Genomic DNA, 25,115 nt, shown 5'->3' with positions numbered 1-25,115 from the left:
TAAAAATATACTGTCATAGTACAGTTTACAACTGAATAAACTGTATGTCAAAAAGGAACCGCAAAATATTGCATTCTGTTTTATTTACATTTTAGACAGCGTGCCAACTTCTGTAGAATTGGGGTTGCAATAGGCTATGTGATAATATTCATCTTTAATCTTCGGGAGTTACAGTCTGGGAACATTAATGTGAACACACAGAAGAAAGCTAGTAGACCATGACAGAAAGTGTTTTAGCTTTAATCACCTTTAAACGTTCTGAGCACAAGTATAGATTCCCAACTCAGTAAATGACGGGGAGGACGTGAACACACCATCAGTGTATTTTCTATGTCCCACTATTTGCTGCAGAAAACCGCAGATCAATGAAAGTCATTTTATAGTGTTTCACAAAAATGCCATTGAACTCATCAAGGTTAAATTGTTGAATAATTATGTTAATGACCTCGTCAGCATGTAAAAGTAAAATTGTGACTTGCCATTGTGTTGTTATGGAGGTTGTGCTCTGGGATTGAATGAACAGCCCGTCAGGTTAATAGGAAAGTCTCCCGCCTACTACACACTATAATGAAGTTCCTCACAACAGCTGTTGTGACACTGGATTAATCAGTGGTGTTTACAAAGCCAAGCTAAGAGCTTTGTTATTTCTGAAGCTCATTACTGGGATTTATCTGTTGTAATGTTTATACATGGCATATATTAGCAGCTGTAACAAAAGAAAAACAATCTTGCTTAGACGTTTGTTCATATTCTGAATATTTCTCTCACAAAAAATTACACAGGTCCTGGCAATTGTAACTAGTCTGGAAAAAATACTGAGACCTTGTAGTGCCAAACATCAGAGGAAATAAACTGAAAATTTTCCAGGAAACAACAGCACATGATGCCATCTTGTTCCATTCTTTGAGCCCGCCGAAATTAAGCAAGCTGATACAAGCTGTCCTCTAGAGACGTCCTAATCAGGAGTTTTTGGCCCAGATGCCGATTTTGTAAGTGGTAATCAACATTAGTTAAAGGACTAGTTCTCTGAGGGGTCGAATCAGAATCACGAGAGAATGTCAGCCATGAAGAAAAGCACTAACTGTAAACTCCTGACATCAAAACAAGGCAGATGGAAGCTTCAGCTGGTACAGAAAGGCATTCATACTGCTTTTAAAAGGATAGTTCAGGATTTTGGACATTAAGTTGTATAAAATACTTGCCAGTAGTGGAGTAGATGCAAAGCTATTCCACTGGTGTCGGAGTTCAGGCCGGTTCTGATAATAGAATAGATAGTTCTAGCTAGTTGGCAAGGTCACGAAACTACAAGGTTTAGTGTAAAGCGTACAGACCAGTATTCAGCTTGTAGTAATATTACTATGCGCTGTCATTATACTTACTGGCTTTTTCAAGAAACAAAATAGCGCCAAGTGAAGTTGGTTTTTGGTATTCACAAGGACCAGTGGGTTTTTTTTAGTGTACACATATTTTGTGGACTAAGACCTTGTAGTTTTGTGACCCTGACAGCTTGCCGGAACTATCTATTCTACGATCAGAACCGTCCAGAATTCAGAAACAGGAGCTCTGCAGGTAAGCCAATAGCTTTGCATCCACTGTACTACTGGCAAGTATTTCATACAATTTCATGTCCAAAATCCAGAATTATCCCTTTAACGGTTCTGGGGAAAGCACAAGAGTAACTATACTGAATTATACTGACCTGAGGTAGGGACCAGTTAACTCAACATTACTTTGACAAAAGCAATTTTTCTGATTCGTGAGAACTCACTAAAGCTTTTATGAGCTTTTTAATTAAAGAGAATGGATTGCACAGTCATTGAATACAAACAATCTGCACATCTCATTTGTGCAATGCAAAATTTTGCAGCCATTTCTACAGTGCCAACCTGCCATGACAGTGCAATCTGCCAATCCCTAAACCAACTTGCTCTGCAGCACTAGCTGAGTGTGAGAACAGTAAGTCTGGTCTGGGCCAGCATGCGGTGGTGTCACTGTGGCTTTATCCATCAAAGATCTGACACATCTGTCAGCACGAGGTGGGTCCATGGCCAGAGCCTTTTCCAGCTCAGGCAGGCAGGAGGCAACAGTGTGAGGTGCAGATCTTGGGAGCTGCCCATATGGTGGCTGATTTACAGCTAGAGTGGAACCGCAAAGAGCACCATAAATAAAACGTTTAATCATATGGGTCCAGGGAGTGTGGCCAGAGCCAACTCTGCTGGCCAAGATACTGTCCAAAGTCAAACCTGAGCCAAGGCAGTAAACACTATTCACTGTTCATTCAGTTAGAAAGTAGGCAGAAAGGCAGGAGTTATAATCATGCAGCTATCAGAATGAACAGCCCGCAAGTGTTTTATGCATTCAACTGTCTGTGTCGACTGCATTTACAGACAACAAGCGAACGGGCAGATGGAGAGCAGATGAGAACTTGTTTATCAAGTTCACATTTCCTTCCTGGCACATAACAAAATACAGTTTTATCCTGTCCAGAAAAGTGGTTTATTAATATTATTCTATTGTCAAATGCGTTAACAGGCATTGCATTACACTTGTCTGGCTACCTCCCTGCAGTGTACAGAAATATGACTACATTTGCATACAAACACACCCCACACCATTTGTGTATAGATAAAATCCAATAAACAGAGATCATACATTGATAGAACATTTACTTTACCAGTCGATGTTTTAAGATCTGGCACAAGTATATGAATAGATCGTTCCAAGAATATAAGAGCAATGTCTTTGTCTTTTCTGAGACTTTTAAGAAAACATTAATAGTGCAAAGAAAAAATGTGAATGGATTGTGTCGTCTTTTATTATTCTTTTTCTAAATTCTATTTGGGGAATACGCATACTTCAAATTTTGGAAATAAAATTGTCATAATTTGGGGCTTTGATAGATATAAACAGAAGTATGATGTTGCCATTAGGTCAGTCAGTTAGCTGTATATTACCAAGCATTTTTGCATCATTATTCTCATTTTTTAAATGTAATAAAAGTGTAAGATTTCTACTATTTTGGAAAGATCTGTAACAAACAAAATGGTTTTGGATTTGGATATCAGGATTTGGATATTGCACTAATCAATATTGCCATCTATATAGAATTCAGATCAACTGTGCAGCTCTATTTAGCTATAGGCTACAACTGAACCCTGATTGTTCGTCTCTATTATGTATGCTGAATTAGATATTAGCAGCTCCTGTTTGCGATGTACCAATACACGCACAGACTACCATCACTGGAATACTTTGATACTGAAGAAAACTTTAAAATATGATGATTCTAAGGCTAATAGGACCATTTTTTGTCAATGATAGCAGATTTATGGATGTTTTATTTATGATGGACATTCAAGATAATCATATCCTCAGGAAGTATAAGTCACAATCTAAAAATATGTGTATCATGTCTGTGTGTTAGGATGTGACGGGGTTCTGACTCAGCGATGGAGTCCCAAACTGCAGCAAATCACCTCGTGTAGTATCTTGGCCTCAAACAAGCAACAGACTTTTCACAGATCGGGGTTCGAATCCCATGTGGAAACAAAAGTAAACTATTTTTAACTTTCTTTAAGTTACGTGAATCACATTTTTGAATGTAACAGAATGTAACTTAACGTAATGTTTTTGCGTCATGTGACCCTTGTAACTACTTTATTTCTAGCGTTTACCTACATTTATTTACCTTTTAAACTGTCTTTTATAACGCCTTACCAGATAGTTTTTTGCCCTAAACCTGAGGTCAGTGGTTTTACAACATAAATCCACAGAAACTGCAGCCTTTTTTTTTTTTTTTTTACAACGGCGGACCATACATGTGTGCTATTGCCATTGGATGATGTGTGTGCAATTTTTCTTGTACCGCGAGCCACGCCAGGATACGTACATATGTGCCCTGAAACACGAGCCATGATACGTGCCTATGTGCCGTAATTTGTGGTACTGACACACGACAGAACAGATCATTCAGAATGAGCATCTCAACAATTCTCGATGCAAAAAATCTTGATCATTTGTACTTTTAACCATGACTGGAGTTGACAAAGTTCCAATAGAGAAACTGAGATGAAGCTGAGGACTGAAGCCTCCACAGTGTTTGCTCTGAGTTACAAGTACATGCAAAATATTCAAGTTGTGCTTCAGATACGGGTACAGGACAGAAAGGAAATCTCAAGCCTTGCATGGCCTGACAGGAAATCCATAAAGAGATAAATCTCAGCAGCAGGACATATTCTAACACGAGAGCAAACAGAAGTAATCCCACTGGATTTCTGTTTTTCATCTTGTCTTCCATTGTTAACATTAAACCTAATGATGTCACCTCACAGGCCACTGGGAAGCAAGTAGATTAAAAAAAACTGCTGGATGTAGGATCCACAATTTGGATAATTGTGTCTTTTTCATGTTCTATCTTTCATGAGGAAGGAGCAGGGGGGGTATGGAGGAGGATTTCGGCTCGACATTCGACCTCAGATGGTATTTCATTAGACTGTAGCATTTCAGCACGTCAGCCTTCAAAACAGGTGAGGTGGGGGGTAGCTGGGTGGGTCCACTGGCCTCACATAGAGTGGAGGCTCGGTTTCATCACTGCAGGGGGTTCAGGCTCTGGGACAGCATGCAGGTGACATGGTTAATGGTATTAAAAAGTAAGCACGATAGCTGTATTTGAGGTCTACAAAGGTTGTGATGGACGAATCACGTAAGATAAACTTTACCTGCAGATTAATGACGTCAAATATGAACCCACTTTTATAATATTAGTATAGTGTTCTGCCAATCTCAGCATGACAAAATCTGAAATTTCAACCTCATACCACAACCGAGGATTGTCTCAACAATGAGGAAATGGAATCACTGGCTGATCACAGCTGGATTTCCTTCTTTGTGGGGGATTTGGAAAGCTGCAATGTCCAGCAGGAGGTTCAAACTGGATTACAGTTACATGTTTAAGAGTTGAGGTGTTGCATGCAGACTCTGTGTTAATTTATCAATATTTGAGACATAATTTGGTTGCTGTTCCCTGCAGCAGCTCCTGGTTTACTGATGAAATAGTAAAAGCTCGATTATATTTCTTCATAAACTAATGCAGAAAGGATCCAATTGCAACACAACATACATGGTAGCATGGGAATGGTGATTTACTAATGCTGCAGTGGAAATTGGAGCTGCAAAAGTAGCACTAAAAACTATAAAGAACATACATCTTATATTCAGAGTCTTTACACTCCAATTTTTTTTTGATTGATTTAGTCTAGTTTCTGACCCAGACCAGTCTTTCCTCAAAAACGTCTATATACTGCGTGTGTAGGTGCAGCAAAATAAGACTCACATTTCACATTTTCGACTGTCCTCCGCCAAAATCAGAGCAGACGTAGTAATAATGATAAATGGCAATTCAGAGTTTGAATATATTTAAATATGAATATATATCACACTCGGGGCGGGAGGGAAGGAAGGTGGATGGGTCGAACAAATGGCAGACTTTCACCCAAGAGAACGGGGTTTGTGTCCCATCCAAAAAGAACAAATTACTTTTTACATAAGTTACTTTTTTACCTAACTCACATGTGTCACAAAAGATTCTGCATTCACATGCAGACATCTATTTATCGAGATTACACTCAAGGCTGCTTCTACTGTTGGTAGAATAAGCCAATCAGAGTTTTGCTAGTGGAATAAAGGTTGATGGCATCATCTTCATGTGCCAAAACCAGAAAAGTATGAAAGAAAAAATGGTCGCTAAAACAGCTGCGGCACGACATGCTGCTTATTATTATTGCTTCATTCGTAAAAATACAATAATACGCCACAGACCTTTACTACCAATTCATATGTACTTTAATTCAGTGTGATTTTGAATGCATTTACTCGTAATGGAGTGGTTTTTCATCGTGGTTTTGCTACCACTGAAAACAGCCAACACAGCCATACAATACAAGACTGAATAATGAAATGGAAACAAAGCGGCAATTCAACTCAATTAGGAGGCTATAATTCATATAAATCATCAGTGCTCTGAACTGAAAAGTCACTTAACTTTATTGTGTAATATCATTTGATTGTTAGCTCAAAAATGATTCCCAGTTTTCAGGAAGCAGCAGCAAGCTAAACTCTAGACTCCAGCAGCTGTTCACAATGAATGAACGCAGGCCTCGGCTACTACTATCAATCTGATTAAACACTGAGTCCGGCCCAGATGCCTGCACCCCAGTGCTACAGCCAAGATTCCTGCAGAGCCTCTTTTGTGGGAAAAAAAAATCAAAAACAAAAACACAACCATTCCTGGAAAAGTGTTGTTATGCAACTCCTTCCCAGCAATAGATAATTGGTTCATTCCAATGAGCCACACACATGGTTAGACATTTAGGTAGCAATTAACAATCTGCATTGCCATTTGTTGCTGTTAATCTATTGCTGTTTATCTGATAGCCAGATAGAAAATAAAGCTATCGTGTGTCTATAATGTACACAATGCTTCCTCTACTCTATTGCAAGCAACCAGAGACCGACCTCCCCTTGTGTCATTAGCCTTGATTAGAGCCATGCTTTGGCTGTCAGCCTGCAGCAGTCCATCCACTTCCAACACATTCAAAGATCCTTCGGAAAAAGGACTCAAGTATTGTGCCGTGCAACTTTCTCCACCAGGCTAATGGAAGCAGCATGATCTGCGTTAGCTAAACATGAAGCCCTTGAGCAAAGCATGGGAGGGAGTGTTGGCCTTCATTCAGTGACAGCATACTGAGCAAACAACAAGCTGAAGTGGAAACAAACAACGCACTCTGTGTCCAAGTGTGAAACGCATCACAAAGACAAGCCTAGAGCTGAAAAGCGATTTTTTAATGTCAACACATGACAACAAATTATATTCTACATCCTATTGTAGAACTCGATCCTTCAAATGTACACAGTATGATAAACTTCAGCTCGCTCTTACATACAGTCTAATCCGCCCCCTCATGCTTCCTGTTTCTATGGTGTTATGGTTCACTTACAGAAAGAGGAAATGCGTAGCGTGTGTCAGTCAGCCGAGGGAGGTGAGCCTGTCGCCGCTACAGCTTCTTGGTCAGACTAAACCTGGTACGACAAGCCACTGAGCTCAGCCCCGTCTCTCCCACACACACTGACACACACACACACTAAACACTGAAGGGAGGAGACAAGGCAGAAAGAACGAACATGCGAGGGAACACGAGCCTCCCTGTCTCTCTCCCTCTCTCTCTGATGAGTGCTCTTTCCTCTTCTTCTTCTTCTTCTCCTACTCGTAATTGTCCTACTCTGTAAATGTGTGACATCAGTGCCATATGTTTACTCTTCCTCGGCTTTTATCTGGCTTGAAAGCACTTACGATCGTCCCTCTCATCTCCTCCTTCATCTAGTCATCAACTAGCAATTTAGTGGAAAATGACATTTTGACAGTTCTAATGTCAATCTTGGATTTCTGTAAAACATTTTTGACATAATACAAATGTATTCTACAATATGGAAATCACATTTTGACTACGGCCTGACATATCTTGATATCTCAGTCAGCTGTTTCTAATTTGGTATCATTGTAAATGATCAAGTGGACTGTTTGAATCAAGCAGCAACCTCCAGGTCTGAAAAGTAAAACCAATCCAGAAGTATCTTAAACCTGCATTATTTCTAATGGCCAGCAGGGGGCGACTCCCCTGGTTGCAAAAAGAAGTCTGTTCTATGAAAGTGTGTAAGAAAGTGACTTCTTCTAGCTAGATGAACAATGTCAATATTTAGGCTGGTTATCTTTAATTAGAGTTGCCACTAGTCAAAATGACATTATGGATAGGGCAGCTTGGAATTTAGACTTTTTTAGAAATTTAGGGATAGCACTTGTTAGTATCTATACACTGGTTATTACCGCTAATGACTGATAACTAATAAAAGGCCTGGGCAAACCCAACCAGGCATTTTGAGTAGAGCCTGACAGATATACCCGTTGACAGATATTATCGGCAAATACGTGTCGTTATGAAAACTTTTTTACATAATATATATTGCAGAAATGTAGCTTGGTGTGATTTAGAAATGGTGTTAGCTATTAATTGTTTTAATTATTTTTGTAAAAAAAAAAAAAAAAAAGCAATTTATTGAATTTAATTTATTTTATTCCTATTTATTGTTTATTTTCTCAGTTAACATTTATAGAATTGGCTGACAATGAAATACATTGTTTGTGTAATGTATAATTCAAAATTCAAAATTACTTTATTCATTCCCAGAGGGGAAATTCAGTAATAATGTGAAATATTTTTTTATAAAGTATGTTTGAGAAAGTACTTCTCTGGGTACATTTGCAGAGTGGTGAAAAATCGGTGCACAATCCACAAAAAAAAAAAGTCTATTCTCATTCCAGCTATGAAAAAATGACTATATCAGTTTGCCATATCGATGAATTTTACCCCCCCAAAAATCAATATCTGGCATCAGTTTCATATCTGTTGGGCTCTAATTTTGACTACAATGCAACTCTTTTAAACATGTTTCTCAGCCAAACATCATCTGACACAGAAACCAGCAAAACACCACACAGCCACAAAACAAGGAAGTGGGCTGTCGCTGTTTATAAAAGGCTCAACTGAAAGCCACAATCAGAATCTAGTGTATAAGTGCAAGTCTGAGCTCCCTGTTTCGCCCTCGAGCACAGCTACTGTAAGCACACGGCTCTTACTCATGCTCATGTTGACTGAGGCCCTTCTGCACCAATAAACCAAGACGACCGACGCAATCTCCTGGGCCATCATGGAAAATCACTCCAGAGGAAGATGCATGTACGCCGCCGCCCTGCGACCTTATTATGGGGCCAATAATGCAAGCTTAAATGCACTCTGCTGTGCTACTGTTCCCAGTAACCTGTTTAACTGTTCGCCATACACCACAGAGCAGGCATCATTTAAAGACACATACATCGTAGAGATCTGTCACTACTGTAGATGCATTAACCAGCCACACACTTGATTCAATTTTAGTATCATCTTCCATAAGAGTAACAGCTAAATGGTTTCCATTTGATCAACAAACACATTTAATCTCTTCAGGCAAGGTGGACCTGAGGTCTGCTGCGTTGACTCTTCATAACACAACATTTTTGTCAGTGCTCTGCAATTAGACTGAAGGATGGCTGTACAAGTAGTATGTGCTCTCAGAACTGGTACTACGTGACTGCAACCTGCTGTGGTTCTCACCATATTTGTTACCAGATTGCTTGAAATATGATTTAGAACTTGATAACTCGACTGCTGACACTCAACACTTCCCCAGTTTTCTGATCTGTTTGGCAAGTCACTTCAAAGCCACCGCCAGCTTTGGTTCAGCAGTGGTGAATGTGTCTGTTGCCAGGTAAAGTCTTTCAAGGAAGTGCTTTGCTACTTCTTGGCGATCAGACTACACTACAGGAAGTGAGTGGCTAGGCCGGTCCAAGATTTTTTTCTTGCACACTACCCCCCATGAGACTGCAACAAGTTGTTTTTACACTTTGATTTGTGTATGGATTACAGAAAAAGGATAGAGTGTAGTAACCAGAGGTGGCAGTATATGGATTTTGTTACCTCCAGTCAGATCCAGGCTAGCTGTTTACCTCTGCTTTAAGTCTTTATGTTAAGCTGAGCTGCTGGCTGAAGCTTTAGAGTGAGAGATATGAGAGTGGTATCAGTCTTCTCTTGGCCAGAATGTAAATATATGTAATTTAAAAACTTTCGCAACATTAAAACATTGATTGGAACACCAAAATGTGATAAAACTAGAAAATATGCATGTAAGAATTTGTGCTTGCTTGAGGTGTTTTTTCCTCTCTTTTTTTCGGGAAAAATAGTTAAAGCGATAAACAGGAGATGGAAACGCTTTTTCAGAATAAGCTCTGGTGTAGCAAACATTTAGCTCACACTGATCAGCTGTTTCCACTCTGCAAGTCAGGACGAGCTGACATGAAAGAACAATTATAAATTAACCAATTGAATCTAATTCCTGAAGACTTGTTGTTTCTCTCTTCTTCTATTGTTTACTGATGGATTTAATTAACCTACAGTAATACATTACACTGCCATCTTCTGAGTACATTTATACAGATTTGTTCATTCGCTCTAAACCAATTGATGGAGATGTCCCTTCCTCTGTATTTTCTGTAATGCAACATTTCAAAATTTCACTTCAAAGTTCCCTTCGACTTTAATGGAACGCGGCTGCTGAAAAAGCAAAATAAGTTGCGGGAATGTGGAGTACCCTTTCTGTACTGTCATAGTGGTTGGAATAGGCATATTAGGAAGCTTCTATATGTGAAGGAATCAAGCTTTATCATCTTAACAACTGTGGAGCCGAAAAAAGTGCATATACTTGGTCAATATTGGAAGAATATGCTTTAGAGGTATTTAAAGATGCAGTCGCTTCTGCTTCAAGTACTGAGTGTAGTGGAAATGTGAAAAAACATGTGAAAAAACTACAGGCTGATGGACCTACAAAGGAACTGTTGTATTACAGTATTCTAAATCTAGTCTGCTGATTGAGATGACCGTGATTCACATCACGGGTTGGATGAGAGTAATTATTTGCATCATGACAAAAAAAGGTCTGTTCCTTAAACTGATCTGCAGTGCCAAACAAACTGCAAGTTCATTTGTAATGGAACACTGGCCATTTTAATTAGACTAAAGAGCTCAGCTGCTAGTGGGAAACTCCTGCTGAGTGTGATTCAGTCTGTGACTTTGTTAATGTTTCCCCAAAGAACAAGTAATAACAAAGCATCCATTTATGGTAGTGACTGTGGCAACAGCACAAAAACTCTAGGATGTAATTTGGTGTTACAATTTTTTCTTGAGAAAATGCTCCAATTCAGTCATTTTGAAAGAAGCAGACCCTTCAAAAATAGATATCAAAGGGCACTTATTTGGTAGCTCAGAACTTGCTCATCTACTTCTGCTCATCACTACAAAATTGCAGGGTCACACACCGACATGAGGTATATGGAAAAATATGTTGAATCAAGATGTCTGTGGTAAAGCTTTACTTTGGCTAGTTAAGCCTGTTTTGGCCACAAATTTGATGAGATGGCCTGAAATGGTGCAAGAATAGTTGGACCTGTGTGTAATTCCCAGAAGAGGACCTGCTCCCAACAAGATGTCCAAACTAAACGTCAAAATAGGCAATCTATCAATACCACCTGACCCATATAAGCCTTTCACTAGTACAGAGCGGGGTGGTGTGTTCTAAAAATAGCGCAGACGTCATTATACATAAATGTAAAGTTTGCTTTTTAGGCTACAAAACCACTGTTCTAAGGTTAGGGCAAAAATTATCCTGGTTAGGGTTAGGGTTAGGGTTAGAAAAGTACAGGTTAAAAAATACATGGTTGCTCAAAGTTGGAATACATTTTTTTTTTTTACCTCTTTCCATTAAATGATTATGACAATGTGATTTATTCTTAACAGATAAAGTGTATATCTCTTAAAAACTTTTTTAATTAATCTCTTCCAAACATATCACAATGAAAATGAATCCACAATTAACAGAGGATTGTGTCTGAAAACAAAATTATTCCAACTTTATCGGCAACCGTGTAAATGCATATAAATGCCGTAAATTAAGTAGTTATGAGGACGACAGGACTACTGGAAGTGACATTGTTATCTAAAAACGGGATTTGTGGACGTAAATTGTAGTTTGAATCACATCGTTGCAACATGGATACCGTTCTCCTGGGTGAAAGTCCGGGGTCTGTCCGACTATCCACCACCCCTCTGACCTGAAGTGTAACTTTTGTGCTTTATACTCTGCCATGTGGGTCATATTAAGCTGCTTGTAAAAACAACCTATGGGGGCGTTTTTATGGGGAGAGTCTCCCTGCTCTGACACTGGAGCTTGGAAAGTAAGTGAATAGCTTTGCATCCACTACACTACTGGCAAGTCTCTTATTCAACTGAATGTACAAAATTCCGAACTATCATCCCTTTAATAGTAGGGTTAGGCTGATGGACTATGCCATCATTTCTGCATCAGAGAACTTGGGTTATACAAGTAACCTAAAGTTTTTTGCACTAATTCTCCATCCCTTAGAGGGAAAACATCACAAAAAAGAATACCATTGTACAGCTCTAACAGTATATGACATTCTGCATACTTTGTACTAAATGGAGGATCCATTCATGAATGCTTGAATGATCTCAACAATGCTTACTTACCACTTTATATAGGACAGTATAGTACAGCACCCATGCATAATAGCTACAGGATACATTTGAAAGAGGACAAGTATAATACATGATGCCACACATGACTGCAAGGATGGCTGCCACTCCTCTCTCTTCCCAGTATTGAAGCCAGCAAAAGATGTACTTCATCATAATTGCAGCCAGTGAGCTGACACACAATATATTACCCTGCTGAAGCCAAAGGAACTGGATACTCCAAGAGGGATGTGTGTGTGTGTGCCTGTCAGCCCATGTGTGTACTGATTAATTCACACAGGCAAACAACAGAGAGCTAAATGTGTTTTAAACTATCCCTACATGGTTCTATGGTAAAAAGCAATACTTTATCTCACACACACACACACACACACACACACACACACACACACTCAGATCAAGTGTTTCTGCAATTTATTTAATCTATGTGATGCTACATGCTGTCTTTTCCATTCCCAGTATTAACAAATCCATACTGTCTTGATTACGACCCCCAAATCAATAGCCCATCCAGCACCTCAATCAGACTGATTTTTCTGTCAAGGAAGGACTGAACAAATGTTGGCAAAACCCACAGCACTCAAGTTCCCTACTGCACTCAGTTAAATCCTGAAAATCTGCAACTTCCCCCACATCATCCGAAGTTCACTTTGTCACGTCTTCTGAAGGTTGCTGTATATTTTTTAGACTTTCATTTGCAGTTTTTCCACGTCAGAGGCAAAGCTAAAGCCGCAGAGAATAAGCATGCTTTTCCTGTTTACTTTAAACCATTTACTTTAGTGGTGAGAATGTGTCTCATCAGCCCAGGCTGTCAGCTTGGTTCTGTCAACTGCACCCTGAGACCGACCACTGATGTGCAGCCTCAGTTTCTCACTCCCTAAGAGCAGCCTGAAGCCAATTTTCACCTCTGGCTTCTCACAGCCTCCTGTAGCTCCGTTATTTCCTGTCACATTATGTGGCACTGTATGTCTAAGAACCCTGTCTCTGCTAGTTAAACACAGCAGAATCAGTATAATAATAAACTTGGACAAGGACAGCTATTGGCATTAATTCCTTTTTTGGGACACTTGTTTAGTTTAATCAAGCATTTTTATATTGTTGATATTTCGGGGGAAAGCATGCATAGCTTTCTTGCATAGCGTTTACTTTGTCTGATGATATTAGTCTATGTCATCAAAGATAAACATCAAGTTTTGATGACAACCAAAAATACATTGTCATATTCTGTGCCATGAGGACAAACCAGATAGATAGTCAATAGCTTTTCAATCACAGATTTCTCAATGCAATGCTACCACAAGGCATGTTGCATTTTAAGTAAGGGTGTGGTCTTCCCCACATCAAAGCTAGCCACAGCGAAATGTCTCAGTATAATCGTGTGGCCCATGTTCGTGCCCATTCTCTTGATGTTGTCAAATGACATACTTGGAAATGTAGGAAAGCACTATTCGAAGTAGAGTTGGGCCTTGCACAAATTTTTCTGCTGATCAGTGAAAAAAGCTAATCTAATTTGAGTCCCAGTTGTTAAAGAATAAAACATAGACTAAAGGGGTACTTTTTTAAAAGTGCTATAGACAAAGCAAGTTAAAAGAAAGTAGTTGCAAAATTATATCTGTCTAACAGTTTCACTATCACAAATCAATCAACCTTGGGGTAGCGCTGGATGAAAATTCAATGGATCACCAAATGTCATTTTAGGGTTGAGATATTTAACTGGATACATGAAGATTTTTACCCACTAAAGGCACATGATGAACAGTCAATAGATCACCAAAGTCATTAGGATGCATCATCTGTGCACAGTGAATGGCTGTACCAAATTCCATGGCAGGGTATCCAATACCTATTGAGATATTTCAGGTCCAACAGAGCGTCCTTGCCATCCTTTGGAGCCCCAACCGTGTGGCTAAAAAGTGCTCTTTTAAAACACCTGACTCAAAGTCAGTTTATATTTTCATGTTGGTGATTTATTGAACAGCAGAGGGCTTCCTGATACGCATGAAAAGAGTCCAATTATGGGATACACGATTTGTCGATTTTTATTAGGAAAGTAATTTTGGCCCCTAGATTGTCAATATAGTTTAGTTTATGGGCAGTAAACAAGAAAAGATGCACACTTGGGCAATTCTCTACCTCATTCATAAAGGACTCAAACTCAAGTTCTGTACTATCTTGTAGCAAAGATATGCTGAAGTCAGATTTTTAACCTCCTATACAGGCTCCAATTTTGAAGCACGTGGTTGCTGCCAGCTTCACAGTGTGCATTTTGAGTTTTGCCAGGTGATAATACTGAATTAGTTCCAGGAATCCATATTTCATCAAATGACGTACATAGTATATAAATATGAAACTGAATTGAATAGTTCGGTGACATTGTCACGATAACAGATCCATCTATCTAAAGTAGTGTCAGCCTGATATCCGATATCACTATCAGTATCCGCGCATCCCACAACAGAGGACTGATCAGTGCTGAACAAAGATTTGGTGGGAGAAACTTCTGGGACAACACCCAAATAGAGACAGAGCTCCACCTGCCATACTCTGAAGACAAAACACCGCTCTCCATTGACACCGTATTGAAAGACGGTGCCTCCAATACAATTTCGTCCACTAGCAAAAAAAACTGGAAAATGATCGAAAGCTGTTGTATGTTAAAATGAACTGCTGACAAGTTAAATAACTACTTTTTAAAAAATCGAACAAACCTAAAAACTGAACTGCCAAGAAGAGTGGGATATTAGATAGTTTGCTAACATATAGCTAACATTAGCTTGCTCACAGCCCAATTGTCTTTTCTGGTAGACATGAGTGCCAAAATAATCATAGGATATGTGTATATCTATTAGTTTTTGCTAGAATCAGACATTTTGTTATTGTTTCAGCCCATGGTTGTCTAAAATGTAGTGTTAAATATGCCAAGTTTAAGGATAGAACAGTTCCCCCACATTGTAACTGCTGATGTCTCAAGTCTGTACACCTCTGTCTCCACTTTATCTTAAAAAATAGTTTTTTGGTTCAGCACTTTATAAAAACATAGTTCTGGGTTCTTTAACCTGTTGGCAGTACATTCTTCCACACAGCAACTTTTGACTATTTTCAAAATAGAAGGAGGCACCGTCTTTCGTTGCCCCCCCCAAAAGGAGGTGGGGTGTAAATACACTCTGTCTCTTTGGGACAAAATTATGTTTGATTAAAACTGGTTGACAGCAAATGTTGTAGCCACTATAGCTCCGTTTTTGCTCCTGAGAGATTGCAATGACTTCATTTATGAATGAAGATTACACTTATCTCTTTTGCCAACAATACATTCACGCCTGCAAGTGTCACAGCACAACTAGTCTTGTACTATTGGCAACTGTAAAGCACCTCTGGAACAAATAGGGGGAGGTGCCTTGCCAAAGGGCCATTCAACAGCCAACGAGGATACAAGTTCTTTCTCATTCATTTCAGCTGCTCAAACCCTCTCAGTCAGTGATCCCCTCGTCACAGATCCCCTTCTCTTACCTCTAAGCTACCTCAAATCTATTGTACAAGTACATAATGGCTGTCTATGTGTCTTTTCACTGCTGTCTATTCAGAACAGCAGGCCACCATCTCTTTCATTACAGTATGTACAATGCAAATGACAGCAGCCTGAATGGTGGTGGATGTTTGAAACAGGAGGGGGGGGGGGGGTGCTGGCTGCAATAAACCTTCCTGAAGCGTCTCCTGACTGTGAGGATGTCAGAGTGAGGGGAGAAGCAGCAGACACCTGGCGCGCTTCCCAGAGCCTTTCATCACATGTTGGGAGCCATCCTCTCTAGCAATGGGCGCTTTTAGCAAACAGCAGGATAAGCCAGAAACACAATACGTCCCATAGCTAAATTCTCACACCATCCTGGCACCACAGTCTATCATAATGTGTGATCAAGTGATAACACAATGCCCCAGAGCCTCCGCAAAGAAGGTTTATTGCTTAATCGTAGAGAGGTACACATTCATCATTCAGTTCAATAACAGAAAAAGCTTTCAGAAGAAACAGTTAATACTCCGACGTGGCTTTCAAACCAATTTATGCATCAGTAGTTTAATTATACAGCCACTAAAATAGGCTCTGGAGAAAGTGGGGTGAGAAATCTGCTTGCACTACTCACCGATATCAGTGTTATTAAAACTCACTCCCCTTTAAGCACGACTCAAAGAGGTAGGAAAGGGCTTTTAGCTCTGCTCCCATACAGTCCCATTGTGAGGCATTGTCTGTGGAGGCCCACGGGAGAGATGGACAGCACCGCTATCGCCCCAGTTATCTGCAATTATAATTGCCCTCCTGCTCGCTGCAAAAATGGCTACTGAGGATTATGATTAAGGTGAAATGAAAGGGCAGAATCACAATTCTGAGAGCTGAGAGGAGGGAAGTGGTACTTATGTGTGGGTGTGTGAATGTGTGTGTGCTAGCTGAAGGTGCAGCTGGTTGCCACCCCTGCTCGGTCACATTAGTATATGTAGACATTCCTGTATTGTAGCTGATTTCTGCAGTGTCCATTCAAAACATGCCTGTTCAGCCGAACGATTGCTTGGCCTCCAGTATTGCTGCTTGCAGCTTTCTTGCAGATCAGTCATCCAAACATCTTCACACTCGACTGTTCTTCCATGGGTCCTGAGCAATACACCTGCCATGACACAGTTCTATCCTCTGGCAGTGCCAGCATATGCGCGTCATTTGTGTGCAAAAGCACCTGCACATTTTTTGCCCTAAATTAAGTCAAAGCCAGGCTATTTCTAGGGAACACACACAGTAAAGTAAAATAAAGTAAAACAGCTGATGCTTGAAGTGTTTGACCGATGTAACTGTTTCTACTGTCTCTCTTTATTTAACTGTTCCTGTACCCAGTACGCATATGCAAACAGTATCTTGTATGCATATGGCTTTTCTCCAACTCAAACAGTGTTTAGATTAGTCCATCCATGACATTGTTCAGACATCTCTGCATAACTAAAAAGTTGTGCTTTAAAACAACTTGATTATCATGTGCTTTGCACTTCACTATAGGAAGTTAAATAAATTGTAAAATATTCATCACTATGGATGTTATATGGCATTTATAGATCATCAAAACAACATAATGTATATTCTTTGTATTTATCTGTACCATAATTATCCCCCCAAAAAAGCAGTATTACGTTGCTGTGTTACATCATCTAGAAGATGCTTTACGTTCTGAAGCTGGAGAGGATCATGGAGGTGAAACATGGATACTAAGCATAGGAAAATAGGCTTTATCATGTGGTTATTTCATGAAGACTTTTTATTGAATTACCTGAAAACATGCTATACCATGGTATATGCATTATTGAGATATGAAATGACCTATATCTGTATAGATTTTGACTCATCACTGTAACATATTTTTAAAAGTAGGCTGACTCGCAACAAGAAGAGAACAAACTGCCTCAGTTTATCTCATCTTTTCTCAAATTTAGAATTCCAGGTCACCAGACCAGATCTCAAGACTGCTCACAAGGAAATACTGAACTTACCTTCCAGTAATCTCAACCAAATAAATGGAATGTGATACAAAGGTGATACAAACATTAGTGTTTTGTCACATTTTGGTGGATCTCAACCATTGATTTCTGGCCTGTTGCCGTTTGTGTGATCCACGGTTTATTGTTGCTTTGTTGTGTGTTCCTGTTCCTATTTCTTTTAAAGTACTCTACCACTAAATGAGATTACTGTATCTGATTAAATAGAAGTTATACTGTACATCATGTAATGTTTTGAGCAGTCTAGCCAAAGATTGAAGTGTTTTACCTTTTTGTGTGAAAATAACATTCAAGATCTATTATAAGATGCTCTTTCTCATTTTAAAGCCATATTTGCCTTAAGTAGGGCAATGTCAACCTGCAACACCAAACAGGAAGTTGCAACACTACATTGCAGTGCATACAAATAAAAGATAACTGTGGAATACTGTATCCTTTTCATTTTCAGTTTCAGTGGACTGTTTGATCGCTATTTCTGTTCCTATTTTTAAAATACCCACACCTCTGCATGACCTTTAATGGTCTGCAGCCAAAGTGACTTTAGCTGTCTTGTCTATCTGTTGGCACACACACACACACACACACACACACACACACACACACACACACACACACACACACACACACACACACACACACACACACACACACACACACACACACACACACACACACACACACACACACACACACACACAACTTTAATTACTGGCAGCAAAGTGCAGTGTCTGCCACAGCGAACCGGACAAGCCCTTGGCAGGTTAGCAATATTAGCACCTTAAGCTAATCATTAAGGTTGGAGTGTACTCCTGGAGCAAACGTCCTGTCAATGACATCAGCAGGAAACAAGACCCCTTTCCAACTTTACACTATACTTGGAGGTTGAGTGAAGACCACCAATTATCAGGGACAATTATCAGCATCTCAGAGGCAATAAGGGAGGGTGGGTGGGTTTAAGGTTAACTTCTTGATTTTTAGTGGAGAATAGAGTGTATCCTTTGTGTGCAGACTTTCATTCCAAAATGCTCAACAACCTGTTACCTTGAGTTCCCCAGTCAGATTCTTTAAAAAAATATAGCAGCTACAATGACTTGTGTACATTTCTAGCATTTACAACCACTATAACTTTTCTTGAGTAATTCGTAATTATAACTCAGCTTTCATTGTTTAATATATTATTCATGTGAGACTACCTACATATGCAAATATGTGTTGACTCACCAAAGTTTTCTCAGGCTCCTGCTGGGACTCAGAGGAGGACTCCATGGTTGTGTTTAACCAGAGTCAGGCCTGTCAGCGCTGCCCTGACGACTGCATATCTGTTAGGAGTGAGAAGAAATTTGTTACCACAACTGGACAACATTGCAACATATGTGTCATTTCTTTCACTTTGTAGTTTATAGGGGATCAGTGTACATACTGTGCTCAGTTCAATTTTTACTAGAAATAGCACTGTTTATTTTTTCAAATTGCCCTGTAACCTAATGTGGGATGACTCTGTTGCAAGATTGGGCGTTATTTGCAACATCATGCTCATGCTTCTCATCTATCACATTTCAGAACAAACAGGCTGTACTTGCTGCTGTCCAAAACAGAAGCACAATGAAAGACTTCCCTTATTTTCTGTTTTTGTATATAAATGCAGCAAAAATGTGCCTACTATTCCCCACTGCCTTTTGTCTCCACCCAAACAAAGGTGTTGTAGCTCCAGGCCCTTAATAAACAGCCTATTTCGAGTGGAAGCAGGGGAGGATGAAGGATCAGCCAGCCTGTCAGCCCCTTTCCCCAGAGAGTCCTGAAAAATTCATTCTTTCAATCTGTTTTTTTGTGGTCTGCCCTCAGCTTGTTTTCCCTATAGAAGTGTTGGAGTGTGACACTGTTTTTAACCTTTATCTATCCAGGGAGCCTTTCTGCTGGCTGCCACTTGGCTGCTTCACTGACTCACTGGGGAGTAACTCAAAGCTACATTAATGGTGCTGTGGGTTACTTTATGAATCCAAAGAATGAATCCTTGTCTGTTCAATAATAATAATAACAATAATAATAACTTACATTTATATCGTGCTTTCAAGAAAGCCAGAGTTTCTTTAGAGTGGGATGTTACAGGAAAGGTTCAGAGCAAGTATGTGGATGGATTAAATCCATTCCATATCCAACAATCATTCCACCACATCCAAAATTTGATTGGCTTGCCCCAATTATCACCCCAAAATGCTGTCTATAAATCCTCAACGCTAACTTTTACATCAGATGCAAAGGTCAGACCCAAAAATGGCCCAAACTGCCAGACATAGGAAGCTAGGAAGGGAAATGACCATCCGCCACACATTTTTTTATCTGATGTGGTGTTGGATCTAGCATGCATGCAGACTGGACAAGCATTAAAAATATAAAACATTTTCTTGCCTTTTTGATAACATCTACAGTGTGTTCCATGCCGGGGTGTCACAATTTAAATTTGATTAAAAAATTTGATCAAAATGAACTTTCAATTTGAATAAATTATCTAAATGTGACCATATGATCGTAATTTGGTACATTTAAAGAAAAAACATCTTATCACACTTGATACCAATGTAGCCTATCTTCGTAAAGATCACCAGAATGATCGGTTGATCTTAACGAATCAACAGTCCAACAATGGTATAGAAGTCTTATGAATAGTCGATTTGGAGAATTCTGACACCCTTAGTTCCATGGTGACCCACAGGAGCACCAATGTAAACAGGATGAAAAGAAGAGTAAAGTTTTATTTGACATCTTGAGGTCTGTTTACCGTATTTCTTGGCCAAGGTAAGAATTTAAACTTCTTAATACTCTGAATTTTACTCTACAGTTCAAACATGAGCCAATAAAGGGATAACAAGAACAAACAAGAAAACACGCAATCTCTAATGCACATGAAAAAAACACATACAAACAACTGTTTAAAAGCGTTTTCTGTGATCCAAGTAAAAGACCAGTGCTCAAACCAATAATGAAATATTTATCTGTCGATTAGCATTCACTAGCGCACACACCCATCCATCAACAAGTCCTTGAATGGTCAACACTATCTATTTGTTGTCCATGCAGTCGCTGTACCTGCTCACAGTATAATACAGGCCTAACCCAACTGTTCACAACTGTAACACCACTAATACTAACACCACATTAAATCCTCAACAGGAGTTCATGAACAAGTGGGACCATCTGTTAATTACACTCTACGCTTTCGGGGAGATTATTTTGGGTGGAGCAGCTGCCTGCCAACACGTGGTTGTCCTAAAAATGCTTTTAAGATTATAGGAGGCAGCCACTTATGCTGATTGCTGTTTTGTGTGGATACTATAATGGTATGAACCCTGTGGACCCAACTGAGATTAAACCTTATTAGACTATAGCCACAAGAGGACTCTTGAGAAAGACGCAGTACTCTGATTTGAGAGTTGACACTACAAATGCAAGGACTGTATGAGGAGCAATATTTCGGGGTAGCCAACCAATATCCTGACAACAGATATAGCAACTTCATCAATACTTTTTGTATGTGCTTTAGGTCTAGACAACATTTTTGCTAATCTCTATAAACTCAATTCTGAGCTTGCATATTAGCCAATGTGGTCTGCCTCTTTTTCTCTCCACACAGACTGATTGCCTGCTTGCAACCAAAGCCCTCTAAACGGAAACCTGAAGACCCCTAAAGCCCACTTTCATTATTAAACTTATCCCAATGCCTTCAAATCCTGCATTTGGATGCAGCTATCTAGAAAAACTGAAGGTGACACAGTTCATTGGTGAGAGTCAAAATGTATAAATTAGGGTTGGGCGATGTCTACCGAAATTGGCATCTCATGTAAAAAAGTAAATAACATGTAGGATGAAGATGTCAGTTGTATAAGCTATTCCTATTTAGGTACTAAAACCCCAATTCCAAAAAAGTTGGGAAATTGTATAAAATGTAAATTAAAAAAGGAGGCATCAAATCCACAGTGTATATTTACAATATAAAAGGTTTGAAGATTATATTAATAAGAGTATACTGTCTTTGTACAGTTTTCAATTGATACACATTAGAAGGATCATTCCTTTCATTATTTTATGTCCAAACTATAGTTTCATTTAAGAAACAGACCTGGCAGCTTTTCCAAATATTAATACATCCTTAGAACAGTGCTGAGAAGGTATTAGCAGCAAGGAAGCAGCTTTAGGAGGCTCTTTAAGAGACAAATAGTGCCTAATATCAGAGGACAGGAGGAAATCCGGACAAAGAGAAGGTCACCAAACACCCCACCAGTCATTCTACTAATGTAACGCTCCAGCGCTCCAACAGCCTCTTGGCTCTAGCCAGCACACACACTTCATCTGGCCTCGACTCTCAAGGACCCGTCACACTGAGACAGATGCTTTCCACTCTTTCTCAAAACCGGCTTTAGCAATCAGTCCGTGACTCAGCCTCGAGCTGCGGCCACACAGCTGAGGTGGGCAAACAACACAGAAATCAAAGCCCGCAACCACAGGGAATGTTTTGTGATAGTGTACAGGAGGTAGACTAGACATTCTTTGGTTTTATTTTTTGTAAACTTTTACTGCTATTGTATCTCTGAAGTTGTAGCAATAACAACTGAATTCTCTCAGGGATACATAAAGTGTCCTACCTTATCTCTGGGTCTAGAGTTAGCTTTGTGCCATTTACTTACATTTTTGGTATTTAGTTGACACTAATAGTCGGAAAGACTCTCTAAAGGCAACATATGCTTTAGGCTCTGCTGCATTTAATTTTTTCTGGATGACTAAATACACATAAGCCTTGAGGTTGCCTTGAATTTTCAGCTCCCCTCATGCGGACATTGCAAGGATCTTTACATTTTTGTTTTTTTAATGGAAAGTCTTTTTCCATTTTCATACCAATAGTGTTAATAAACAATGGACAATCCAGTGACAGACAATCTGCTCTGCTATGGCTCTATTGTATTCATTTTCTCCCACACTATACTGACAGTCTGCCCCTTTGCACAAGCTGACACACAACAATCTGTTTCAGCCGTACCACAGCAGTCTGTCAGCTAAGAGTGATGAATCATTGCCAAAGATAGAGGGCAAACGCACAGGGAATCCTAAACTTGTGCCTTGGCAGTGGACCCAAAAAGAAGCCGGAAACACTGGCTCGAGGGGTTTCTCCACAGAGCCGAAAGATAGCAGGCAACCATTTGAATAATGTATGGTTTAAGTTGACAGATTTTGAAATTTACATTTCAGTTCAAGTTCATTGAAAAAGATCTATGTCTTGCTAAACAGGTGGCAAACCCAGCACTACAAGAAAGTTGGACTAATGGACACGAAACATTTTTTCACAATTGTTTTTGTTGCATATAATGAGACTTTTGGTCCATATCGCCCAGCCATAATAACAGGTACTGTAGAGAACCAGAGATGGTCAAGATCAAGCAGAAAAAAATCCAACATGATTTCTACAGCACTGAGTTTGTCACTTTACTCATACGTTTTATTAATAAAGACGATATTTAGGGAATTAAAAGGTTACAGATGTAAGTATGGTTCTAAGAATTCTAGATGATTGGCCAAGTTCATTGTCACTCAGTTATTTTGTACCAACTCTAGCCATCAGGAAGAATGAAAAAGGATATATTGGATTGTTTGGTTTGGTTTTTTAACATGGAATCGAATAGGATATTGAGAATAATTGGATTTCACTGGTATTGGTTTTAACTACTACATTTCTAGTATCAAGATGCCCCAAGTAACTGTTTAACTGACAAAAATTACACATAATACAAAATATTATGCATAAATTCAGAATGTTACACAAAAACATGCATTACAGAAAAAGCTCAGTATGAAAATAATAGGAACCCAACTATATTTGCTTGGATGAGTTGTCACTATTGTTTTGAATCAGCAACGGTGAATACTTTGACTTTGATTGTTTTTAGATTAACAGTAGAGCTCAGCTCAAGGGCAGGCAAGGACAGCAATCATTTCAGGACCCTAAGCTGATTGTAGTGATGTTGTTGCTGTCTGTTCCCAAAAGGCGAGGCAGCTCTCTGACAGCCGGAGGCTGATCTATAGAGGACCATCACTGCTGTCACTGCTGAGCATTTGAGAAATGATTACCAGTGGTTAAGTGAGACACACGGTGTGCCATCATGCTGGATGAGTGATAAAAGCAAAGGATGACACTGTAACAATGTCCCATGTTGGTCCCTGATATTTTATCCCACTTAAGTTATAAAATACAAACACCAAACCACAGCACAAACAACTCTCATGTCTATGTTTTTGTCTGAGGATTCATTTTCTCCTTCAAGCTACTGCCAGCCACTCTGATATTTCTGAACAAGGTCTTTATTGCCTCCACTTGTGATCATGGAGCTTTTACAATTATCCCCAACAACTCTCGCAGCAAAGGCTTCTTTTTGATATTGACTGGAAAAAGTTGTTTACTCAAAACAACAATTATTTTCACAGTAACAACTTAAAATATATTATATATGATGTGTTTGGCTTCCTGTGTACATGCTGAAATCCTCTAATTATTTGAATGTGTCCATACCACAATATCACCATTGTTTGCTGATAAATTCCCAACTGCCAGATACTTCAGCCTCAGGCCAAGTTTTATCAAGTCTTATCAAGATGACTGACTAGTGCCTGGGCGTGACCAACAATAGGGAAGCAGAGCAGGACTAACCACATACAGTAGCCAGCCTCAGGTGAATGGGTGAATTCTTTATCCATGCTAGCGGCTCTTTGAGGAGCCTGTACTTGGGCACAGTTCTGCTTTGAGCTAAATGCTAATGTCAGCATGATAACCAGCTCCAAATGACAAAGCTATTGCTGATGTTTAGCAGGTATCATGTTTTCAATGTTTACAATGCTCAACATCCTGTTGACAAGAATTTAACCATTTGTCTGTTACTTTTTGCTAGCCATTTCTTTTAGCTACTTCAGCCGTGTCCATTACTTTAGCTAGGTATTTCAACTGTTTATACATTTCTTTTAGATATTTCAACCGTTTCAATTACTTAAGTGAGCTATTTCTCCTGTTTATCCATCCCTTTAAGTTCTTTTAACTATTTCCATTACTTAGCTATCTATTTTAAATGTTTACCCATTTCTTTTAGCTATGTCAACCATTTCAATTCCTTTAGCTAGCAATTTCAATTGCTTATTCATTACTTTAAGCTAACTATCTAAACTGCTTATCCATTTCTTCTATTATTTAAATGCTTATTCATTACTTTTAGCTATCTATTTCAACAGTTTATTGATTACTTTTAGCTAATCACTTGAACTGTTGAGTCATTAATTTTAGCTACCTGTTTAACGTCTGTACCAATAGCTAAACAGTTAGAGTTCACATGTTATGGCTACATAGTATGTGTTATATCCTTT

The 25,115-nt window shown here is 39.2% G+C and overlaps 1 protein-coding gene across 1 annotated transcript in view; it reads right to left on the bottom strand.

Annotated features, from left to right (window-relative positions):
* osbpl8 (oxysterol binding protein-like 8) overlaps positions 1–25,115 on the bottom strand; it is a 121,387-nt gene that overhangs the window by 70,204 nt on the left and 26,068 nt on the right. The window contains exon 2 of the mRNA XM_059325558.1: positions 18,942–19,039. Within this exon, the coding sequence (XP_059181541.1) occupies positions 18,942–18,986 (45 nt within the window). The 5' untranslated portion in view covers positions 18,987–19,039. The remainder of the gene's footprint in view (positions 1–18,941; positions 19,040–25,115) is intronic.

Source organism: Centropristis striata, chromosome 22, assembly GCF_030273125.1.
Source record: "Centropristis striata isolate RG_2023a ecotype Rhode Island chromosome 22, C.striata_1.0, whole genome shotgun sequence".
Lineage (NCBI taxonomy): Eukaryota > Metazoa > Chordata > Actinopteri > Perciformes > Serranidae > Centropristis > Centropristis striata.
This window is presented reverse-complemented; position numbering and strand designations above follow the sequence as displayed.